Source organism: Esox lucius, chromosome 7 (assembly GCF_011004845.1).
Source record: "Esox lucius isolate fEsoLuc1 chromosome 7, fEsoLuc1.pri, whole genome shotgun sequence".
Lineage (NCBI taxonomy): Eukaryota > Metazoa > Chordata > Actinopteri > Esociformes > Esocidae > Esox > Esox lucius.
In genome coordinates, this window is record NC_047575.1 from 49464189 (window position 1) to 49483366 (window position 19178).

The 19178-nt window shown below is 42.6% G+C and overlaps 1 protein-coding gene across 1 annotated transcript; it reads left to right on the forward strand.

Moving 5' to 3' along the window:
• Nucleotides 1–2860: 2860 nt before the first annotated feature.
• Nucleotides 2861–15912, forward strand: slc25a1a (solute carrier family 25 member 1a). Its single transcript, XM_013131758.4, has 9 exons — nucleotides 2861–3239; nucleotides 4285–4392; nucleotides 5170–5269; nucleotides 9431–9569; nucleotides 9925–10009; nucleotides 11111–11215; nucleotides 12935–13050; nucleotides 13192–13265; nucleotides 15094–15912. The coding sequence occupies exons 1-9, from the start codon at nucleotides 2975–2977 to the stop codon at nucleotides 15206–15208; spliced, it is 1107 nt and encodes a 368-aa protein (XP_012987212.2). The 5' UTR covers nucleotides 2861–2974; the 3' UTR covers nucleotides 15209–15912.
• Nucleotides 15913–19178: the final 3266 nt, after the last annotated feature.

The following is a 19178-nucleotide window of genomic DNA, read 5'->3' on the forward strand; positions in this document are numbered from 1 at the left end:
TAAACCATGACTTTAACAATGCTAAAGAAAACAATACAATGATCCTATACAATAACAATGAACAAATACATTTAATATGTTCATCGATTAATTGTATAAAGTCTTTAACAGTGCATATACTGTAGTTAAAGTAATATGAAAATCAGGAATACTTAACAGATTGGTTATGTAGAGACTATCTCCCCCCTCCCTCCCAGACTCCCTCCTATCTCCCCCCTCCCTCCCAGACTCCCTCCTCCCTTCTAGACCGGGGGTGGGGTGAGGAAGGGAGACTGGGGGGGTGGGGTGAGGAGGGGAGACTGTGGGGTGGGGTGAGGATTCGTGACCTGGGGCGGTGGGGTGAGGATTGTTGACCTGGGGGGTGGGGCAGCATGGGGTCACATTTAGATCACTATTTAAAGACACAAGCCAACAATATGATCCATGACGTGGGATGGATAGCAACCATTGAAGCAAACACTGAATGAAGCTTAGGCAGGACTGATGTTGTTGTAGACAGGCTGGGCTGTGTTGTTGAAGACAGGCTGGGCTGTGTTGTTGAAGACAGGCTGGGCTGTGTTGTTGAAGACAGGCAGGACTGTGTTGTTGAAGACAGGCTGAACTTTGTTGCTGAAGACAGGCAGAACTGTGTTGTTGAAGACAGGCTGGGCTAGGCTGTTGAAGACAAGCTGGACTGGGCTGTTGAAGACAAGCTGGACTGGGCTGTTGAAGACAAGCTGGACTGATGATGTTGTAGACAAGCTGGACTGATGTTGTTGAAGACTGGCTGGGATGATGTTGTGGAGATATATTCAGTTGACAGGAGGACATTAACAGGTTCTTCATTGTGCAGGAGATCCATTCAAATGTTTCTACTATTTACCATACATATCCAATAACATGTACCATGTTTTCCTTATATAGTGTTATATAATATCATTTCAGTACTATTTGTTGCTGCTGTTCTTATTGCACACTTGTTCCTTTGTTTCGGTCTGGACTGCAGGCACGCCAGTTTAGCACCTTTTACTTTTTACTAGCGAGCCATGCTGTTGTACTGTAATATATGCAGAATGGGATTTGTCTTGCTGAAATAGGCCTTAGTCTAAGTTTATTGTCAGATGGGATTAGATTCAACGTTGTTATAATTGAACAGTACAAGGACAGTACAACAAAATGCAATTAGCATCTAAACAGAATTGCAAATAGAAGAGGGCAGAAATGTACAAGTATTAAGTATTTACAAGTATTAAGCCTAATGTATGTTACAAGTGGGATGTATAGATGTGCAATGAAGGCAAATGCAAGTACAAATGAACATTCTAAATGTGCATGACGACAAATTGAAGGTAGAATGTGCAGCTGAAATGCTGGGATAGCAACAATGAGATTCCTGAGGTAGACCTGTACATGCATCAACTGAAAACATCCCTATCAGACTTTGTAAAGCTTTGTAAATAATTTCAAATTTTGATTTGTCAGACCACAGGACAGTTTTCTACTTCACTTCAGTCCATCTTAAATGAGCTTGGGCCCAGCGAAGGCTGCAGTGGTTCTGGATTAGCTTTTGTGGATGCAGTGACGTACTGTGTTCACAGACAATGGAGTTTAGACGTTTTCCTTAGCTCATGCAGTGATATTGACTACAGAATAGTGTCTTTTTTAATGCAGTGCCGTCTGAGGGCCTGAAGATCACAGCCATCCAGTATTGGTTCTCAGCCTTGTCCCTTGACCCTTGCGTACAGAGATTTCTCCGGATTCTCTGAATCTTTTAATGATATTATGTACTGTAGATGATGAGCTCCCCAAACTCTTTGCAATTTTACGTTGAAAAACTTTATTCTTAAATTGTTGCACTATTTGCCCACACAGTCTTTCACAGAGTGGTGAACCCCTCCCCATCTTTACCTCTGACAGACACATCCTCTCTGGAATGATCTTTTAATACCCAATCATGTTACTGACCTGTTGCTAATCGACCTAATTAGTAGTGTGATATTCCACCAGGTTTAGTTTTTTAGCATTACACAACTTTTCCAGTCTTTTGTTGCCTCTGTCTCAACTTTTTTTAAATGTGTTGCTGGCATCAAACTTAAAGTGGGCATATATTTTGCAAGAAACAATAAAATGTTTCAGTTTCAACATTTGATATGTCGTCTTTGTGCTATTTTCTAGTGAATATGGGGTTTAAATGATTTGCACATCATTGCATTCTGTTTTTTTTTTACATTTTACTCAGTGTCCCTCTCTTTTTGGTAAACGGGGTTGTAGAAGCAGTACAGTTTAAAGATACATTTTGTGGGTTTTAGCCACTGTTTTGAAAATAGTCATTGTTGAGCCATCACAGTCCCTGAATACTGCGTACTATGTTATGTATGCTCTATGTCATCAAAATCACATTTCTAAACTTGGAATAACATGGTTGAGAAATATGAAGATATAATGGTGATTCTACTTCTAAATTTTGCACATATAAAGAGCATATAAACAGCATATTACACATACAGTACAAAACAGGAGCTTAAAATAAAAGTATTATTTGAAAAAGTCCCATAATTCCCGTAATTCGGTCATTTTGCTCAAGTGCAAAATGACCGAATTACCTCCTTAAAATCATCTAACGGTATTTCTTAATTGTAATATCCCACCAACACGTTCCAATTGTTTGGAAACTGACCAATCAGACGACTCCATGACATGAGTTTCAGAGGTGAGCCCACTGGATCGTTGTCTGTTGCGGCAACACCATTGGTCCACAAAAGCTTGAATATTCACATGATGGATAAATTAGGTAAATTTGATGTCTTAGCCAATGGGCTTCCCCCTTGCATGAACCTGATTATAATATTAATGAACTTTAAACGACTTTGCTGCGCGTGTCTGTGTTGTTGACCGGGTTCTGACAGACTGTGTCACTGAATGAATTGGTTTAGCAAGTTAGCTTGCTATTGCTGATTGAATTAACCCAAATCTTCAGCCGGAGTGTCTGCTAGCTATGTCGTCGTTACTGAAGCCGTTTTCTGTGTCTGATGGGCCGTGTGAAAGTGGGGCTTTCAGGCATGGACCAGGATGCTCCAAGACCCCACACTCCCCCGTTCTACAGCCGGCCATCAGCCCCACGTCCCCTGGTCTCGGGGCTGGGATCACCAGGAACAAGCTTGACCCGGGGATCTACCACACCTACTCCGCTAGAAGGACGTTGGCGGCTGCAGCGGCCGGAGGAAGGAAAGTCACTCACCCGGGGAAGGCTATTTTAGCAGGTGAATGCAGCAGCTGAAACTTGCTAGGTACTGTACTGTATAGCTAATATTCTGCGAGACTTGTATAGCAGAGGCACATTCATTGCAGAGCAGTAGCTTGCTAGCCAACGTTAGCAGAATGCTGTATTTCTACTAGAGGCTGACAGAGATCATCCGGTGGATCTGCATCATCTGCAATCTGTCATCTTACCGGTCACTGAGAAGAAGCAGACACAGTACTGTAGCGGAGTTGTGTTTAAAACCTCCCGGCTGAAGTGATTTATTTACACGACCTGCGTTGCTATGGCTTATTTCAAAGCTATAGCTCTTGTCTCACTGCTTAACCACATTATATGCCTGGTATCGTGGTATCCACAGCAGCTATCTTACGCTGTAAGGCTACAGCAGATTCAATTGTAAATTATATTTGCATGTAGGAATGTGTAATATATCAGTCAATATCAGTCTTCAGTGTACCTCATGTTAGGCTTCGAATCTTTAAGTTAATAGTTACGTGTTTTAAAGTCAATTGCATTGTTTTCCCCCTGATTATTCATAACCATATGTTTGAGAAGATTGCCTCACTTTCACTAGGTAATACAGCGATCATTTTGTTCTTCAAGCTTTAAGGGACTTCAGTATTGACATTGAGTTCGGATGAATAGTACATAAAACAATAGATACAACATTAGATATGCCACTATACACACCACTATATACAACCTTAGATACACTAGATAAAGCATGAGGCATAAGACTAGATAGACCATCACACACAATACAAGATACAACTCTAAATATAAAACCAGATAAAATACCATGTACAACAAACAAAATTACAGCAAATACAATATCAGACACAACTGTAACTATAATGCTAGATATAACAATATACACCATTAGATATAACCTTAGAATCAACACTAGATACACCATTAGATATAACCTTAGAATCAACACTAGATACACCATTAGATATAACCTTAGAATCAACACCAGATACAACTTGTACAGATCATCAGCTAATGAAAAGCATCTCTCTTACTCCTATCCCTTTTCTTACCAGGGGGACTAGCGGGGGGGATTGAGATATGCATCACCTTCCCTACAGAGTATGTGAAGACTCAGCTGCAGCTGGATGAGCGAGCCAACCCTCCCAGATACAGAGGCATAGGTACAGTAACAACCCTGACACCTATAGATACGCTAACAACCCTGATACCTGTAGATACGGTAACAACCCTGACACCTATAGATACTGCAACAACCCTGATACCTATAGATACTGCAACAACCCTGATACCTATAGATCCAGTAACAACTCTGATACCTATAGATATGGTAACAATCCTGTTACCTATAGATACTGCAACAACCCTGATACCTGTAGATACGGTAACAACCCTGATACCTATAGATATGGTAACAATCCTGTTACCTGTAGATACGGTAACAACCCTGATACCTATAGATCCGGTAAAAACCCTGATACCTGTAGATACGGTAACAACCCTGATACCTGTAGATACGGTAACAACCCTGATACCTGTAGATACGGTAACAACCCTGATACCTATAGATATGGTAACAATCCTGTTACCTGTAGATACGGTAACAACCCTGATACCTGTAGATCCGGTAAAAACCCTGATACCTGTAGATCCAGTAACAACCTTGTTACCTATAGATACTGCAACAACCCTGATACCTATAGATATGGTAACAATCCTGTTACCTCTAGATACTGCAACAACCCTGATAAATGTAGATCCAGTAACAACCCGGATAACTGTAGACACGGTAACAACCCTGATAAATGTAGATCCAGTAACAACCTTGATACCTGTAGATACGGTAACAACCCTGATACTTTAGATATGGTAACAGCCCTTATACCTCTAGATACAGGAACCTATATATGTTGTGTAATGATGTATGTGTCTTTGTGCAGGAGACTGTGTTAAATTGACGGTCCAGGATCATGGATATAGAGGTTTATATCGAGGTCTCAGCTCTCTCCTGTATGGATCCATTCCCAAAGCTGCAGTACGGTACGACCCAAACACCCTCTGTCTCTGAGATGGCACCCACAGGTCACAGCACCATGAGCAGGGAAACCCGTTCCCAACTCTCTTATGCCCCATTTCCACTGGTGTTTCCCCCGGTACCAGGGCTACACTGGTGATTTATGCTAATGTTGGCTCTAGACGTTCCCGTTTCTTCTATACATTTGGTACCAAGGACTTAAGGAGGGGAGTGAGGAGTAAACTATCAACGTGGTTTGGTTTTCCAGTTACAAAAAATAAAAGGCAATATTTTTCTGGTAGTACAAATAAAATCAATAATAACACCATGCTCAGTTTGTTTAAAATGCAGCGTTTGAACTTGAGTAATGAAACTAATTTCTTCCTCAAACCCTGCGACCGACAACTTCTCCACGTACATTACTGACACTGGATCTGGAAGCCAGTTCATCATTTAGTTTAATAAGTATTTTGTCAAAACTATCAACCTCTAATGGAAGGATTTGGCAGAATTCTGAGGTAATGTGTTGTTATAGGTTCTGTCGGCTACATCTCAGTCTCAGCGCTCTGTTTTTCCATTGAGTCAATGGCATCGTACCACCTTCTATCGTTCCAACTCTTTCTGTTCTGAGTCTTTGGTTCCCTGTACTGTTGCTTTATTTTTCTTTATTTTATCAGGGATCTGTTTGTTAGATCGGATGAAAAAAATCACGAGAAGCCTAAAGCAATAGAGGCAATGAGGGGTGCTGCACGGCTGCTCTCACTGCTCCTCTACTCTCTACACACACGACCGCTCCTCTAACCAGGCATCTGTCAAGCTGCTCCAGTTTGCCACTGACACCTGGTCTCACCGTGAGGAGGCTGACCGCCCTCCGCCGTCACTCCCCCTCAGGATTGATGAGAACGGTCAAGGCTGTCGGTCGGGTCTCGTCCGGTTCGGGTGACTGTCATCCATCTCTGACGGTGACACGGAAGGCTGAGCGCAGCGTACATTGCCTGTGTAGTCTACACCCGGGTGGTTCTGGTTCAGTTCTACCCCTCCATCATTGAGTCCACCTCACCTCGTAGGTCACGGTGTGTTCGGGGCCCATGACTGCGAGGGCAAACGCCAGCGGGTTATTTGATTCAAAGAAATGTTCCGTATGATTTGGAGGCCTAGAATCATGTCTGTGACAGAAGACAGAAGACGCTGGGGGAATTCTGAAGTGTGTAGGGATATATTGTCTGCTCCGATTCAGCCAAATTCAGTGAAGTTGATTGGAAGGCACTTCACTTTACAGATGGACAATGACCCAAAATATACTGCGAAAGCAACCCAGGAGTTTTTTAAAGCAAAGAAGTAGAATATTCTGCAATAGCTGAGTCAATCACCTGATCTCAACCAGATCGAGCATGCATTTCACTTGCTAAAGACAAAACTTAAGGCAGAAAGACCCACAAACAAATTCCAAGCAGTCAGTGCCTGCAAAGGATTCTCAACAAAGTATTATTATTTATGATTGTTCATTTGTCCAGTTACATTTGAGCCGCTAAAATAAGGGGACTGTATATGAAAATGGTTGCAATTCCTAAACGTTTCTTAAAATATTTATGTTCAAACCCTTGAATTAAAGCTTGGTTGTTTCATTTCAAATCCATTGTGGTGGCGTACAGAGACAAAATTATGAAAATTGTCAGTGTCCAAATATTTCCAGACCTAACTGTGTGACAATACCTAACCCTATCATAGTATTCCATTTGAACACTGTCACATAAACAATAAGTCTTAATTATACAGTGGGGAGAACAAGTATTTGATAACCTGCAACATCGGCAGTGTTTCCCACTTACAAAGCATGTAGAAGTCTAATTTCTATCATAGGTACACTTCAACTGTGAAAGACAATCCAAACAAAAATCCAGAAAATCACATTGTATGATTTTTAAGTAATTATTTTTCATTTTATTGCATGACATAAGTATTTGATACATCAGAAAAGCAGAACTCAATATTTGGTACAGAAACCTTTGTTTGCAATTACAGAGATCATACGTTTCCTGTAGTTCTTGACCAGGTTTGCACACACTGCAGCAGGGATTTTGGCCCACTCCTCCATACAGACCTTCTCCAGATCCTTCAGGTTTCGGGGCTGTCGCTGGGCAATACAGACTTTCAGCTCCCTCCAAAGATTTTCTATTGGGTTCAGGTCTGGAGACTGGCTGGGCCACTCCAGGACCTTGAGATGCTTCTTACGGAGCCACACCTCCATGCTTCACGGTTGGGATGGTGTTCTTGGGGTTGTACTCATTCTTCTTCTTCCTCCAAACACAACGAGTGGAGTTTAGACCAAAAAGCTCTATTTTTGTGTCATCAGACCACATGACCTTCTCCCATTCCTCCTCTGGATCATCCAGATGGTCATTGGCAAACTTCAGACAGGCCTGGACATGCGCTGGCTTGAGCAGGGGGACCTTGCGTGCACTGCAGGATTTTAATCCATGATGGCGTTGTGTGTTACTTATGGTTTTCTTTGAGACTGTGGTCCCAGCTCTCTTCGGGTCATTGACCAGGTCCTGCTGTGTAGTTCTGGGCTGACCTTCCTCATGATTATTGATGCCCTACAAGGTGAGATCTTGCATGGAGCCCCAGACCGAGGGAGATTGACCATCATCTTGAACTTCTTCCATTTTCTAATAATTGCGCCAACAGTTGTTGCCTTCTCACCAAGCTGCTTGCCTATTGTCCTGTAGCCCATCCCAGCCTTGTGCAGGTCTACAATTTTAACCCTGATGTCCTTACACAACTCTCTGGCCTTGGCCATTGTGGAGAGGTTGGAGTCTGTTTGATTGAGTGTGTGGACAGGTGTCTTTTATACAGGTAACGAGTTCAAACAGGTGCAGTTAATACAGGTAATGAGTGGAGAACAGGAGGGCTTCTTAAATAAAAACTAACAGGTCTGTGAGAGCCGGATTTCTTTTTGGTTGGTAGGTGATCAAATACTTATGTCATGCAATAAAATTAGGGGTGTAACGATTCATTTTAACCACGATTCGATTCGTATCACGATTCGTGGTTGTCGATACGATTCAAGGCCGATAATGGTTCATTTAGAACGATACGATCCGAAACGATTCAGTGACTGGAAATCGATTCAGTATCTTTTCAGCCAAAAATTCAACCCGTTTGACTGAAATAAATACCTGGATACTGGACAGTGCAGGTGAAGTTTCCTAGATTCCTGTTGTTTCTTGTAAGGGAATCAGGTATCAATTAATTATGGATATAAACAAACAAGTAAACCACAATTAATGGCAAATGCATTCACATTTTATTTGAATAAAGTGCAACCAACACTTGAATTAACAGGAAGTTAAAATGTTCTGCTCTCATTTTCAATATTCAATACATTTTCAATAAAAGTACAGTAAGTGCAACCAACATTTCAACAGTAGGTTTACCTGCTACTTGTGCTTTTGTTTTTCAACATAAAAATACTACTATATTAATATCAAAAATAAAGCGCAACCAACATCTCTTCAGGTTGAATTAACAGTAGGTTTACCTGCTACTTTTGCTGTTGTTTTTCAACATAGAAATAATACAAATACAGTACTAATATCAAAAATGAAGTGCAACCAACACTTATCGCTCGTCGGCTTCTCCTCTGCCATGCTGTTTTGTTGTCTTTGCGCTGCTGCTGGCCCGGGGCGATGACGTCAAGGATAGGCAGACTGAATCGAGTAACGTTTATCGCCTTTATCATTAAAGTGCTAAGAAAAAACATTCCTATAAAGTCTGACGCGCTTAAATCCAATGGGTTATTTCCTAGTATCGATACAATCGATTGATTTTAAAACGATGTTAGAACGATATATGTCGTCCGGAAGGCCAACTTGCTGAGCACAGATCGATGTAGTTGGATCATAGGAATATATATCGATACATCGACGTAGTAGATGGATCGTTACACCCCTAAATAAAATGCAAATAAATTATAAAAAAATCATACAATGTGATTTTCTGTATTTTTTTCCGTCTCTCACAGTTGAAGTGTACCTATGATAGAAATTTCAGACCTCTACATGCTTTGTAAGTAGGAAAACCTGCAAAATCGGCAGTTAATCAATACTTGTTCTCCCCACTGTATTATATACTTGGTATATAAAGTTTTCTGATAAAAACTCTCTCACTTTTTCTTCTGCCTCCAGGTTTGGGACTTTCGAGGTGTTAGCAAACACGATGCGTGACTCGACTGGTCGCCTAGACAACACCCGCAGCCTATGGTGTGGCCTGGGGGCGGGCATAGCAGAGGCCATCGTGGTCGTTTGTCCAATGGAAACGCTAAAGGTGGATGGAGATCCTAGATACACTATGGGGAATGTGGGGTCTGTATGTGTTGTTACCCACAATTCACTGTTAATTGGGCTCCCCTTTCATTTTCTATTCTTCTTTTCTCTCCTGTCCTCCTTTTCCTTTCTTCTTCTCTCCCCTTTACTTCTCTCCTGTCCTCCTTTTCCTTTCTTCTCCTCTCCTCTTTACTTCTCTTCTCTCCCCTCCATAACTTTACTTCCCCTCCCCTCCTACCCCCCCCTTTTCCCTGTTTCTCTGTTTTTCTCTCCTTTTCTTTCCTCACTCCTTTTCTTTCCTGCTTTCTATTATTCTTTTCTCCTCTTTTCCTCTCTTCCTTTTATTCTCTCCACAGGTGAAATTCATCCATGACCAGTGTTCCCTGAATCCCCGCTACAGAGGTTTCTTCCATGGAGTCAGAGAGATTATCAAAGACCAGGGTAAGACAGGCAGAAAGATGGGCAGGCAGACAGACAGGCAGAAGGATGGGCAGGCAGACAGACAGAAGGATGGGCAGGCAGACAGACAGACAGACAGACAGAAGGATAGGCAGGCAGACAGACAGACAGACAGACACAGAAGGATATGTAGGCAGACAGACAGACAGAAGGATGGGCAGGCAGGCAGACAGACAGATAGGGAGACAGATGGATGAGCAGAGACGCAGGCAGGCAGGCAGAGGGATGACAGAGGATGAGCAGACAGACAGATAATAAGGATTTTAATAAGGATTTATCAGGAACATTATGGAAAAGTAGAAGCCTCCCTCTTCATGACTGCACATGCAGTGTGGCTTCCTGCTTCCATGCTTGTGTTGTAAGATGGCTGTTTATGTCTTCCTGTCCATGTGTGTGTTGTAACATGGCTGTTTATGTCTTCCTGTCCATATGTGTGTTGTAACATGGCTGTTTATGTCTTCCTGTCCATATGTGTGTTGCAACATGGCTGTTTATGTCTTCCTGTCCATATGTGTGTTGTAACATGGCTGTCTATGTCTTCCTGCTTCCATGCGTGTGTTGTAACATGGCTGTTTATGTCTTCCTGTCCATATGTGTGTTGTAACATGGCTGTTTATGTCTTCCTGTCCATATGTGTGTTGTAACATGGCTGTTTATGTCTTCCTGTCCATATGTGTGTTGTAACATGGCTGTTTATGTCTTCCTGTCCATATGTGTGTTGTAACATGGCTGTTTATGTCTTCCTGTCCATATGTGTGTTGTAACATGGCTGTTTATGTCTTCCTGTCCATATGTGTGTTGTAACATGGCTGTTTATGTCTTCCTGTCCATATGTGTGTTGTAACATGGCTGTTTATGTCTTCCTGTCCATATGTGTGTTGTAACATGGCTGTTTATGTCTTCCTGTCCATATGTGTGTTGTAACATGGCTGTTTATGTCTTCCTGTCCATATGTGTGTTGTAACATGGCTGTTTATGTCTTCCTGTCCATATGTGTGTTGTAACATGGCTGTTTATGTCTTCCTGTCCATATGTGTGTTGTAACATCGCTGTTTATGTCTTCCTGTCCATATGTGTGTTTAGGTGTCCGGGGAACATACCAGGGTTTAACAGCGACTGTGCTTAAACAGGGATCCAATCAGGCAATCCGCTTCTATGTGATGAACTCTCTGCGGAACTGGTACAAAGGTGAGACGGGTTAAAGGTCACGGGTTAGACAGGTCCACCTTGATAGGCAGAGGACCCACACTTGCAGGGCCATTAATGCAATCTCTACTTTGAAGTATTACGTTTTCTTTTTCACTAGTGTTGTGGTTTGGCTGACCAGGTTGACATGACTAATAGGGTCATCAGGAGAGATCAGCCAATTAAGTCTCTCCCAGCCTTCTGACCACGCTAAATCAGCCTTCTGACCACGCTAAATCAGCCTTCTGTCCACATTATATCAGCCTTCTGACCACGCTAAATCAGCCTTCTGACCACGCTAAATCAGCCTTCTGACCACGCTAAATCAGCCTTCTGTCCACGCTAAATCAGCCTTCCGACCATGCTAAATCAGCCTTCCGACCATGCTAAATCACTCTTCTGTCCACGCTAAATCAGCCTTCTGACCATGCTAAATCAGCCTTCTGACCATGCTAAATCAGCCTTCTGACCATGCTAAATCAGCCTTCTGACCATGCCAAATCAGCCTTCCGTCCACGCTAAATCAGCCTTCCGACCATGCTAAATCAGCCTTCTGTACATGCTAAATCAGCCTTCCGACCATGCTAAATCAGTCTTCCGACCATGCTAAATCAGCCTTCTGACCATGCTAAATCAGCCTTCTGTACATGCTAAATCAGCCTTCCGTCCACGCTAAATCAGCCTTCCGACCATGCTAAATCAGCCTTCTGACCATGCCAAATCAGCCTTCCGTCCACGCTAAATCAGCCTTCCGTCCACGCTAAATCAGCCTTCCGTCCACGCTAAATCAGCCTTCCGACCATGCTAAATCAGCCTTCCAACCATGCTAAATCAGCCTTCTGACCATGCCAAATCAGCCTTCCGTCCACGCTAAATCAGCCTTCCGACCATGCTAAATCAGCCTTCTGTACATGCTAAATCAGCCTTCCGACCATGCTAATTCAGCCTTCCGACCACGCTAAATCAGTCTTCCGATCACGCTAAATCAGTCTTCCGTCCACGCTAAATCAGCCTTCTGACCATGCTAAATCAGCCTTCTGACCATGCTAAATCAGCCTTCTCACCATGCTAAATCAGCCTTCTGACCACGCTAAATCAGCCTTCTGTCCACGCTAAATCAGCCTTCTGTACATGCTAAATCAGCCTTCCGACCACGCTAAATCAGCCTTCTGTACATGCTAAATCAGCCTTCCGACCACGCCAAATCAGCCTTCCGACCATGCTAAATCAGCCTTCCGACCATGCTAAATCAGCCTTCCGACCATGCTAAATCAGTCTTCCGACCATGCTAAATCAGTCTTCTGTCCACGCTAAATCAGCCTTCTGACCATGCTAAATCAGCCTTCTGACCATGCTAAATCAGCCTTCCGACCACGCTAAATCAGCCTTCTGACCATGCTAAATCAGCCTTCTGACCATGCTAAATCAGCCTTCCGACCATGCTAAATCAGCCTTCTGACCATGCTAAATCAGCCTTCTGACCATGCTAAATCAGCCTTCCGACCATGCTAAATCAGCCTTCTGACCATGCTAAATCAGCCTTCCGACCATGCTAAATCAGCCTTCTGTACAAGCTAAATCAGCCTTCTGACCATGAGGCCTCTGTTGTTCATGATGGATAGGTCACTTGCTGTCTCTAGACCAATCTCTGTCTGGTTGGCAACCAGTCAAACTTACCACCAGACCGATTAGGTGAATCTGACCCCAGGGTGTGTTACCTAGGAGACGACCCTCGGCGGGAGATGCACCCTATCGTCACGGCAGTGTTCGGAGCGACGGCCGGCGCTGCTAGCGTGTTTGGAAACACTCCTCTGGATGTGGTCAAGACCAGGATGCAGGTAAATACAGAAACACCTACACACACACACCTACATACACACCTATACAAACACCTACACCAGAATGGTGGTCTAGATTGGAATGCTATGTGTGTTATCTGGTGGATTTACGTGTGTGGGTGTGTGTGTGTGTGTGTGTAGGGTTTGGATGCCCACCGGTACAGCAGCACCATGGACTGTGCCTTTCAGATCATCAAGAAGGAGGGGCCACAGGCGTGAGAAACCCTCTACACACAGTTATATATTAACCCTCTGTCTCTATTTAACCCTCTACACAGTTATATATTAACCCTCTGTCTCTATTTAACCCTCTACACACAGTTATATATTAACCCTCTGTCTCTATTTAACCCTCTACACACAGTTATATATTAACCCTCTGTCTCTATTTAACCCTCTACACACAGTTATATATTAACCCTCTGTCTCTATATAACCCTCTACACACAGTTATATATTAACCCTCTACACACAGTTATATATTAACCCTCTGTCTCTATTTAACCCTCTACACACAGTTATATATTAACCCTCTGTCTCTATTTAACCCTCTACACACAGTTATATATTAACCCTCTGTCTCTATTTAACCCTCTACACACAGTTATATATTAACCCTCTGTCTCTATTTAACCCTCTACACACAGTTATATATTAACCCTCTGTCTCTATTTAACCCTCTACACAGTTATATATTAACCCTCTGTCTCTATATAACCCTCTACACACAGTTATATATTAACCCTCTGTCTCCGTTTAACCCTCTACACAGTTATATATTAACCCTCTGTCTCTATTTAACCCTCTACACAGTTATATATTAACCCTCTGTCTCTATTTAACCCTCTACACACAGTTATATATTAACCCCCTGTCTCCATTTAACCCTCTACACACAGTTATATATTAACCCTCTGTCTCTATATAACCCCCTACACAGTTATATATTAAACTCTGTCTCTATATAACCTAAATTAAGGGAACACTTAAATCACACATCGGGTCTCAATGGCATCAATGCCTTCGTCATCCAACTGCTTACTCCCCCATTGTCCTGCACCAGGAGGAACCCAGGGTACCGTTGGTTAGCACATGGAGGTCTGTGAAACCCTCCAAGGATATGCCTCCCCAGACCATCACTGACCCACCACCAAACTGTTCATGCTACATGATGTTGCAGGTAGCATAACATTCACCACAGCGTCTTCAGGCTCTTTCACATTTAACACATGTGAACCTGCTCTCATCTGTGAAGAGAACGGGGTGCCAGTGGTGGACCTGCCAATTCTGATGTTCTCTGCCGAATGCCAATCGAGCTGCGAGCACAGGTCCCACTAGAGGATGTCAGACCCTCATGCCTCCCTCATGGAGTCTGTTTCTGACATGCACACCAGTAGCCCACTGGAGGTCATTTTGTAGGGCTCTGGCAGTGCTCCTCCTGTTCCTTCTCAGAAGGAGCAGATACCGGTCCTGCTGCTGGGTTGGTGGCCTTCTACGGCCCTGTCCAGCTCTCCTTTTGTAAAGGCCGTCTCCTGGAATCTCCATCATGCTCTGGAGACTGTACTGGGACACACAGCAAACCTTCTTGTGATGGCACATATGGATATGCCATACTGGAGGAGCTGGACTACCTGTGCAACCTGAATGGGTTGCAGGTACCTCCTTGTGCTACCAATAGTGACAATGACACTTGCATAATACAAAACTAGAGAAAAATCAGTCAGGAAGGATAAGGAGAGAACACTTGTCTGTGGCCACCACCTGCAAAACCATTCTCTTTTTGGGGGTTGTCTTGCTGTTGCCTCTCTAGTGCACCTGTTGTCACTTTTATTTGCACCAAAACAAGTGACATTGATTCACAATCGCTTATGCTTCCTAACTGGACAGATTGATGTCCCAGAAGTTGATTTGACTTGGTGTTATACTGTGATGATTACGTGTTCCCTTAATTTTTTGAGCAGTGTATTAACCCTCTGTCTCTTCCTAAGCCTCTCTGGCTTTGTTTCCTTTTGTCTCTCACCCTCTCTTTCTCTCTGTCTACAGGTTCTATAAGGGGACAGTTCCCAGACTAGGCAGGGTGTGTCTGGATGTTGCCATAGTGTTTGTAATCTATGAAGAGGTGGTCAAACTTCTAAACAACGTCTGGATCACTGACTGAACCAATCGGAGGGAGGGATTGAAATGAAATGGAAAGGGTGGAAAAAGAGAGGACGAAAGGAACGGAGAAATCAGAGATATTGAGAGATAATGACAAAGTGATGGAGGAAGAGAGATTGGGGGCAGGAGGAGGTTAAGACTGTTTTAACGCACAACACCTTGAAGATGTCTCTGTTAGCACAAAACATTTGAGATGCCTTTGTTAGCACAACACATTGGAGATGTCTCTGTTAACACAACATCTCGAAGATGTCTCTGTTAACACAACATCTCGAAGATGTCTCTGTTAACACAACATCTCGAAGATGTCTCTTTTGACACAACACATTAGAGATGCCTTTGTAAGCACAACACATTGGAGATGTCTCTGTTAACACAACATCTTGAAGATGTCTCTGTTAACAAAACACAATAGAGATGTCTCTTAACACAAAACACCGGAGATGTCACTGTTAACACATCACATTGGAGATGCCTTTGTTAACACAACACAATGGAGATGTCTCTTAACACAACACATTGGAGATGTCTCTTAATACAACACATTGGAGATGTCTCTGTTAAAACAACATACAAGATGCCTTTGTTAGCACAACACATTGGAGATGTCTCTGTCAACACACAACACATTGGAGATGTCTCTGTCAACACACAACACATTGGAGATGTCTCTGTTAACACACTACACATTGGAGATGTCTCTGATAACCCAACATATTGGAGATGTCTCTGTTAACACACAACACATTGGAGATGTCTCTGTTAACACACAACACATTGGAGATGTCTCTGATAACCCAACATATTGGAGATGTCTCTGTTAACACACAACACATTGGAGATGTCTCTGTTAACACACAACACACTGGAGATGTCTCTGTTAACACAACACACTGGAGATGTCTCTGTTAACACACAACACACTGGAGATGTCTCTGTTAACACAACACATTGGAGATGTCTCTGATAACCCAACATATTGGAGATGTCTCTGTTAACACACAACACATTGGAGATGTCTCTGTTAACACACAACACACTGGAGATGTCTCTGTTAACACAACACACTGGAGATGTCTCTGTTAACACACAACACACTGGAGATGTCTCTGTTAACACAACACACTGGAGATGTCTCTGTTAACACAACACACTGGAGATGTCTCTGTTAACACACAACACACTGGAGATGTCTCTGTTAACACACAACACATTCGAGATGTCTCTGTTAACACACAACACACTGGAGATGTCTCTGTTAACACAACACACTGGAGATGTCTCTGTTAACACAACACACTGGAGATGTCTCTGTTAACACACAACACACTGGAGATGTCTCTGTTAACACAACACATTGGAGATGTCTCTGATAACCCAACATATTGGAGATGTCTCTGTTAACACACAACACATTGGAGATGTCTCTGTTAACACACAACACACTGGAGATGTCTCTGTTAACACAACACACTGGAGATGTCTCTGTTAACACACAACACACTGGAGATGTCTCTGTTAACACAACACACTGGAGATGTCTCTGTTAACACAACACACTGGAGATGTCTCTGTTAACACAACACACTGGAGATGTCTCTGTTAACACACAACACACTGGAGATGTCTCTGTTAACACAACACATTGGAGATGTCTCTGATAACCCAACATATTGGAGATGTCTCTGTTAACACACAACACATTGGAGATGTCTCTGTTAACACACAACACACTGGAGATGTCTCTGTTAACACAACACACTGGAGATGTCTCTGTTAACACACAACACACTGGAGATGTCTCTGTTAACACAACACACTGGAGATGTCTCTGTTAACACAACACACTGGAGATGTCTCTGTTAACACACAACACACTGGAGATGTCTCTGTTAACACACAACACATTCGAGATGTCTCTGTTAACACACAACACATTGGAGATGTCTCTGTTAACACACAACACATTGGAGATGTCTCTGATAACCCAACATATTGGAGATGTCTCTGTTAACACACAACACATTCGAGATGTCTCTGTTAACACACAACACATTGGAGATGTCTCTGATAACCCAACATATTGGAGATGTCTCTGTTAACACACAACACATTGGAGATGTCTCTGTTAACACACAACACATTGGAAATGTCTCTGTTAACACACAACACATTGGAGATGTCTCTGTTAAAACAACATACGAGATGTCTCTGTTAACCCAACATATTGGAGATGCCTTTGTTAGCACAACACATTGGAGATGTCTCTGTTAAAACACAACACATTGGAGATGTCTCTGTTAAAACAACATACGAGATGTCTCTGTTAACCCAACATATTGGAGATGCCTTTGTTAGCACAACACATTGGAGATGTCTCTGTTAAAACACAACACATTGGAGATGTCTCTGATAACACAACACACTGGAGATGTCTCTGTTAACACACAACACACTGGAGATGTCTCTGTTAACACAACACACTGGAGATGTCTCTGTTAACACACAACACACTGGAGATGTCTCTGTTAACACACAACACATTGGAGATGTCTCTGTTAACACACAACACATTGGAGATGTCTCTGTCAACACACAACACATTGGAGATGTCTCTGTTAACACAACACATTGGAGATGTCTCTGTCAACACACAACACATTGGAGATGTCTCTGTTAAAACAACATACAAGATGTCTCTGTTAACCCAACACATTGGAGATGTCTCTGTCAACACACAACACATTGGAGATGTCTCTGTTAACACACAACACATTGGAGATGTCTCTGTTAACACACAACACATTGGAGATGTCTGTTAAGACACAACACATTGGAGATGTCTCTGTTAAAACAACATACGAGATGTCTCTGTTAACCCAACACATTTGAGATGCCTTTGTTAGCACAACACATTGGAGAGGTCTCTGATAACCCAACACATTGGAGATGTCTCTGTTAACACAACACACTGGAGATGTCTCTGTTAACACACAACACATTGGCGATGTCTCTGTTAACACAACTCTACTGTAGCTTTCCATTGTCACCATTGTGCATTCAGGGCATTTTCACATGAAATTGAGATCCCCGTTTCGGTTTTCCTGGAGCATTTGGAAGACATTCAGAGGCCTATGAAATGCCTGTTTCAGGTGTCCTAAGCCAGTACTGCTGCCAAATGGGTTTGAAAGTTGGCATTTCTGCTTATTCAGCAAAACTCTTTCAAATCTTTCTACACATTCTCTATCAAATAAAAAATGAAGCATTAACATGCTCCAAAACCTATCACAAAAATATTTTATGCTTCTGGATGTGATTTGCCTGAAACACATTCTAAATGTTGTTGGCAAGCTAGGTCTTTTACAGTCTCAAATTTGCCAACTACTTAAGCTGGACCAGGGTTTGTTTCAGCCACCCATGTTTGTTTCAGCCAGGGTTTGCATTTAGCTAGGTTGGTTTCAGCCAGGGTTTGGTTTCATCAAGGTTGGTTTAAGCCAGGGTTTGTTTCAGTCAGGTTGGTTTTAGCCAGGATTTGTTTATGCCAGGTTTGATTTAGCCAGGGTTTATTTCAGCCAGGATTTGTTTTTAGGCAGGTTTGTTTTAGCCAGGGTAAGATTTAGTCAGGTTACATTTAACCAGGGTTTCTTTACATTTCCCACATGCTTCCTTAGCATGGATCACAGTACCAAATGCTTCAAGATCCGGATCATACAGGACTATGTGAAAGTGCCCTTAAGAGTTAGGTTGTTGTTGTTAGTTAAATTCACTTGATGAATTCACATGATGCTCCAGTGTTATATCTTAAGTTCCCAGTAATATCACATGGGGAGTATTTAAACAATGCTGTGTATGTAATCTTCAGCAACGCTATGAATATCTGGCTTTCGTGTTTCCGCTGTAACAGAACACTTGTCTCTTCCGCCTGTTTAAACTATGCTGCTTTTACTGACTGCTATGGCTGTAAAACATAA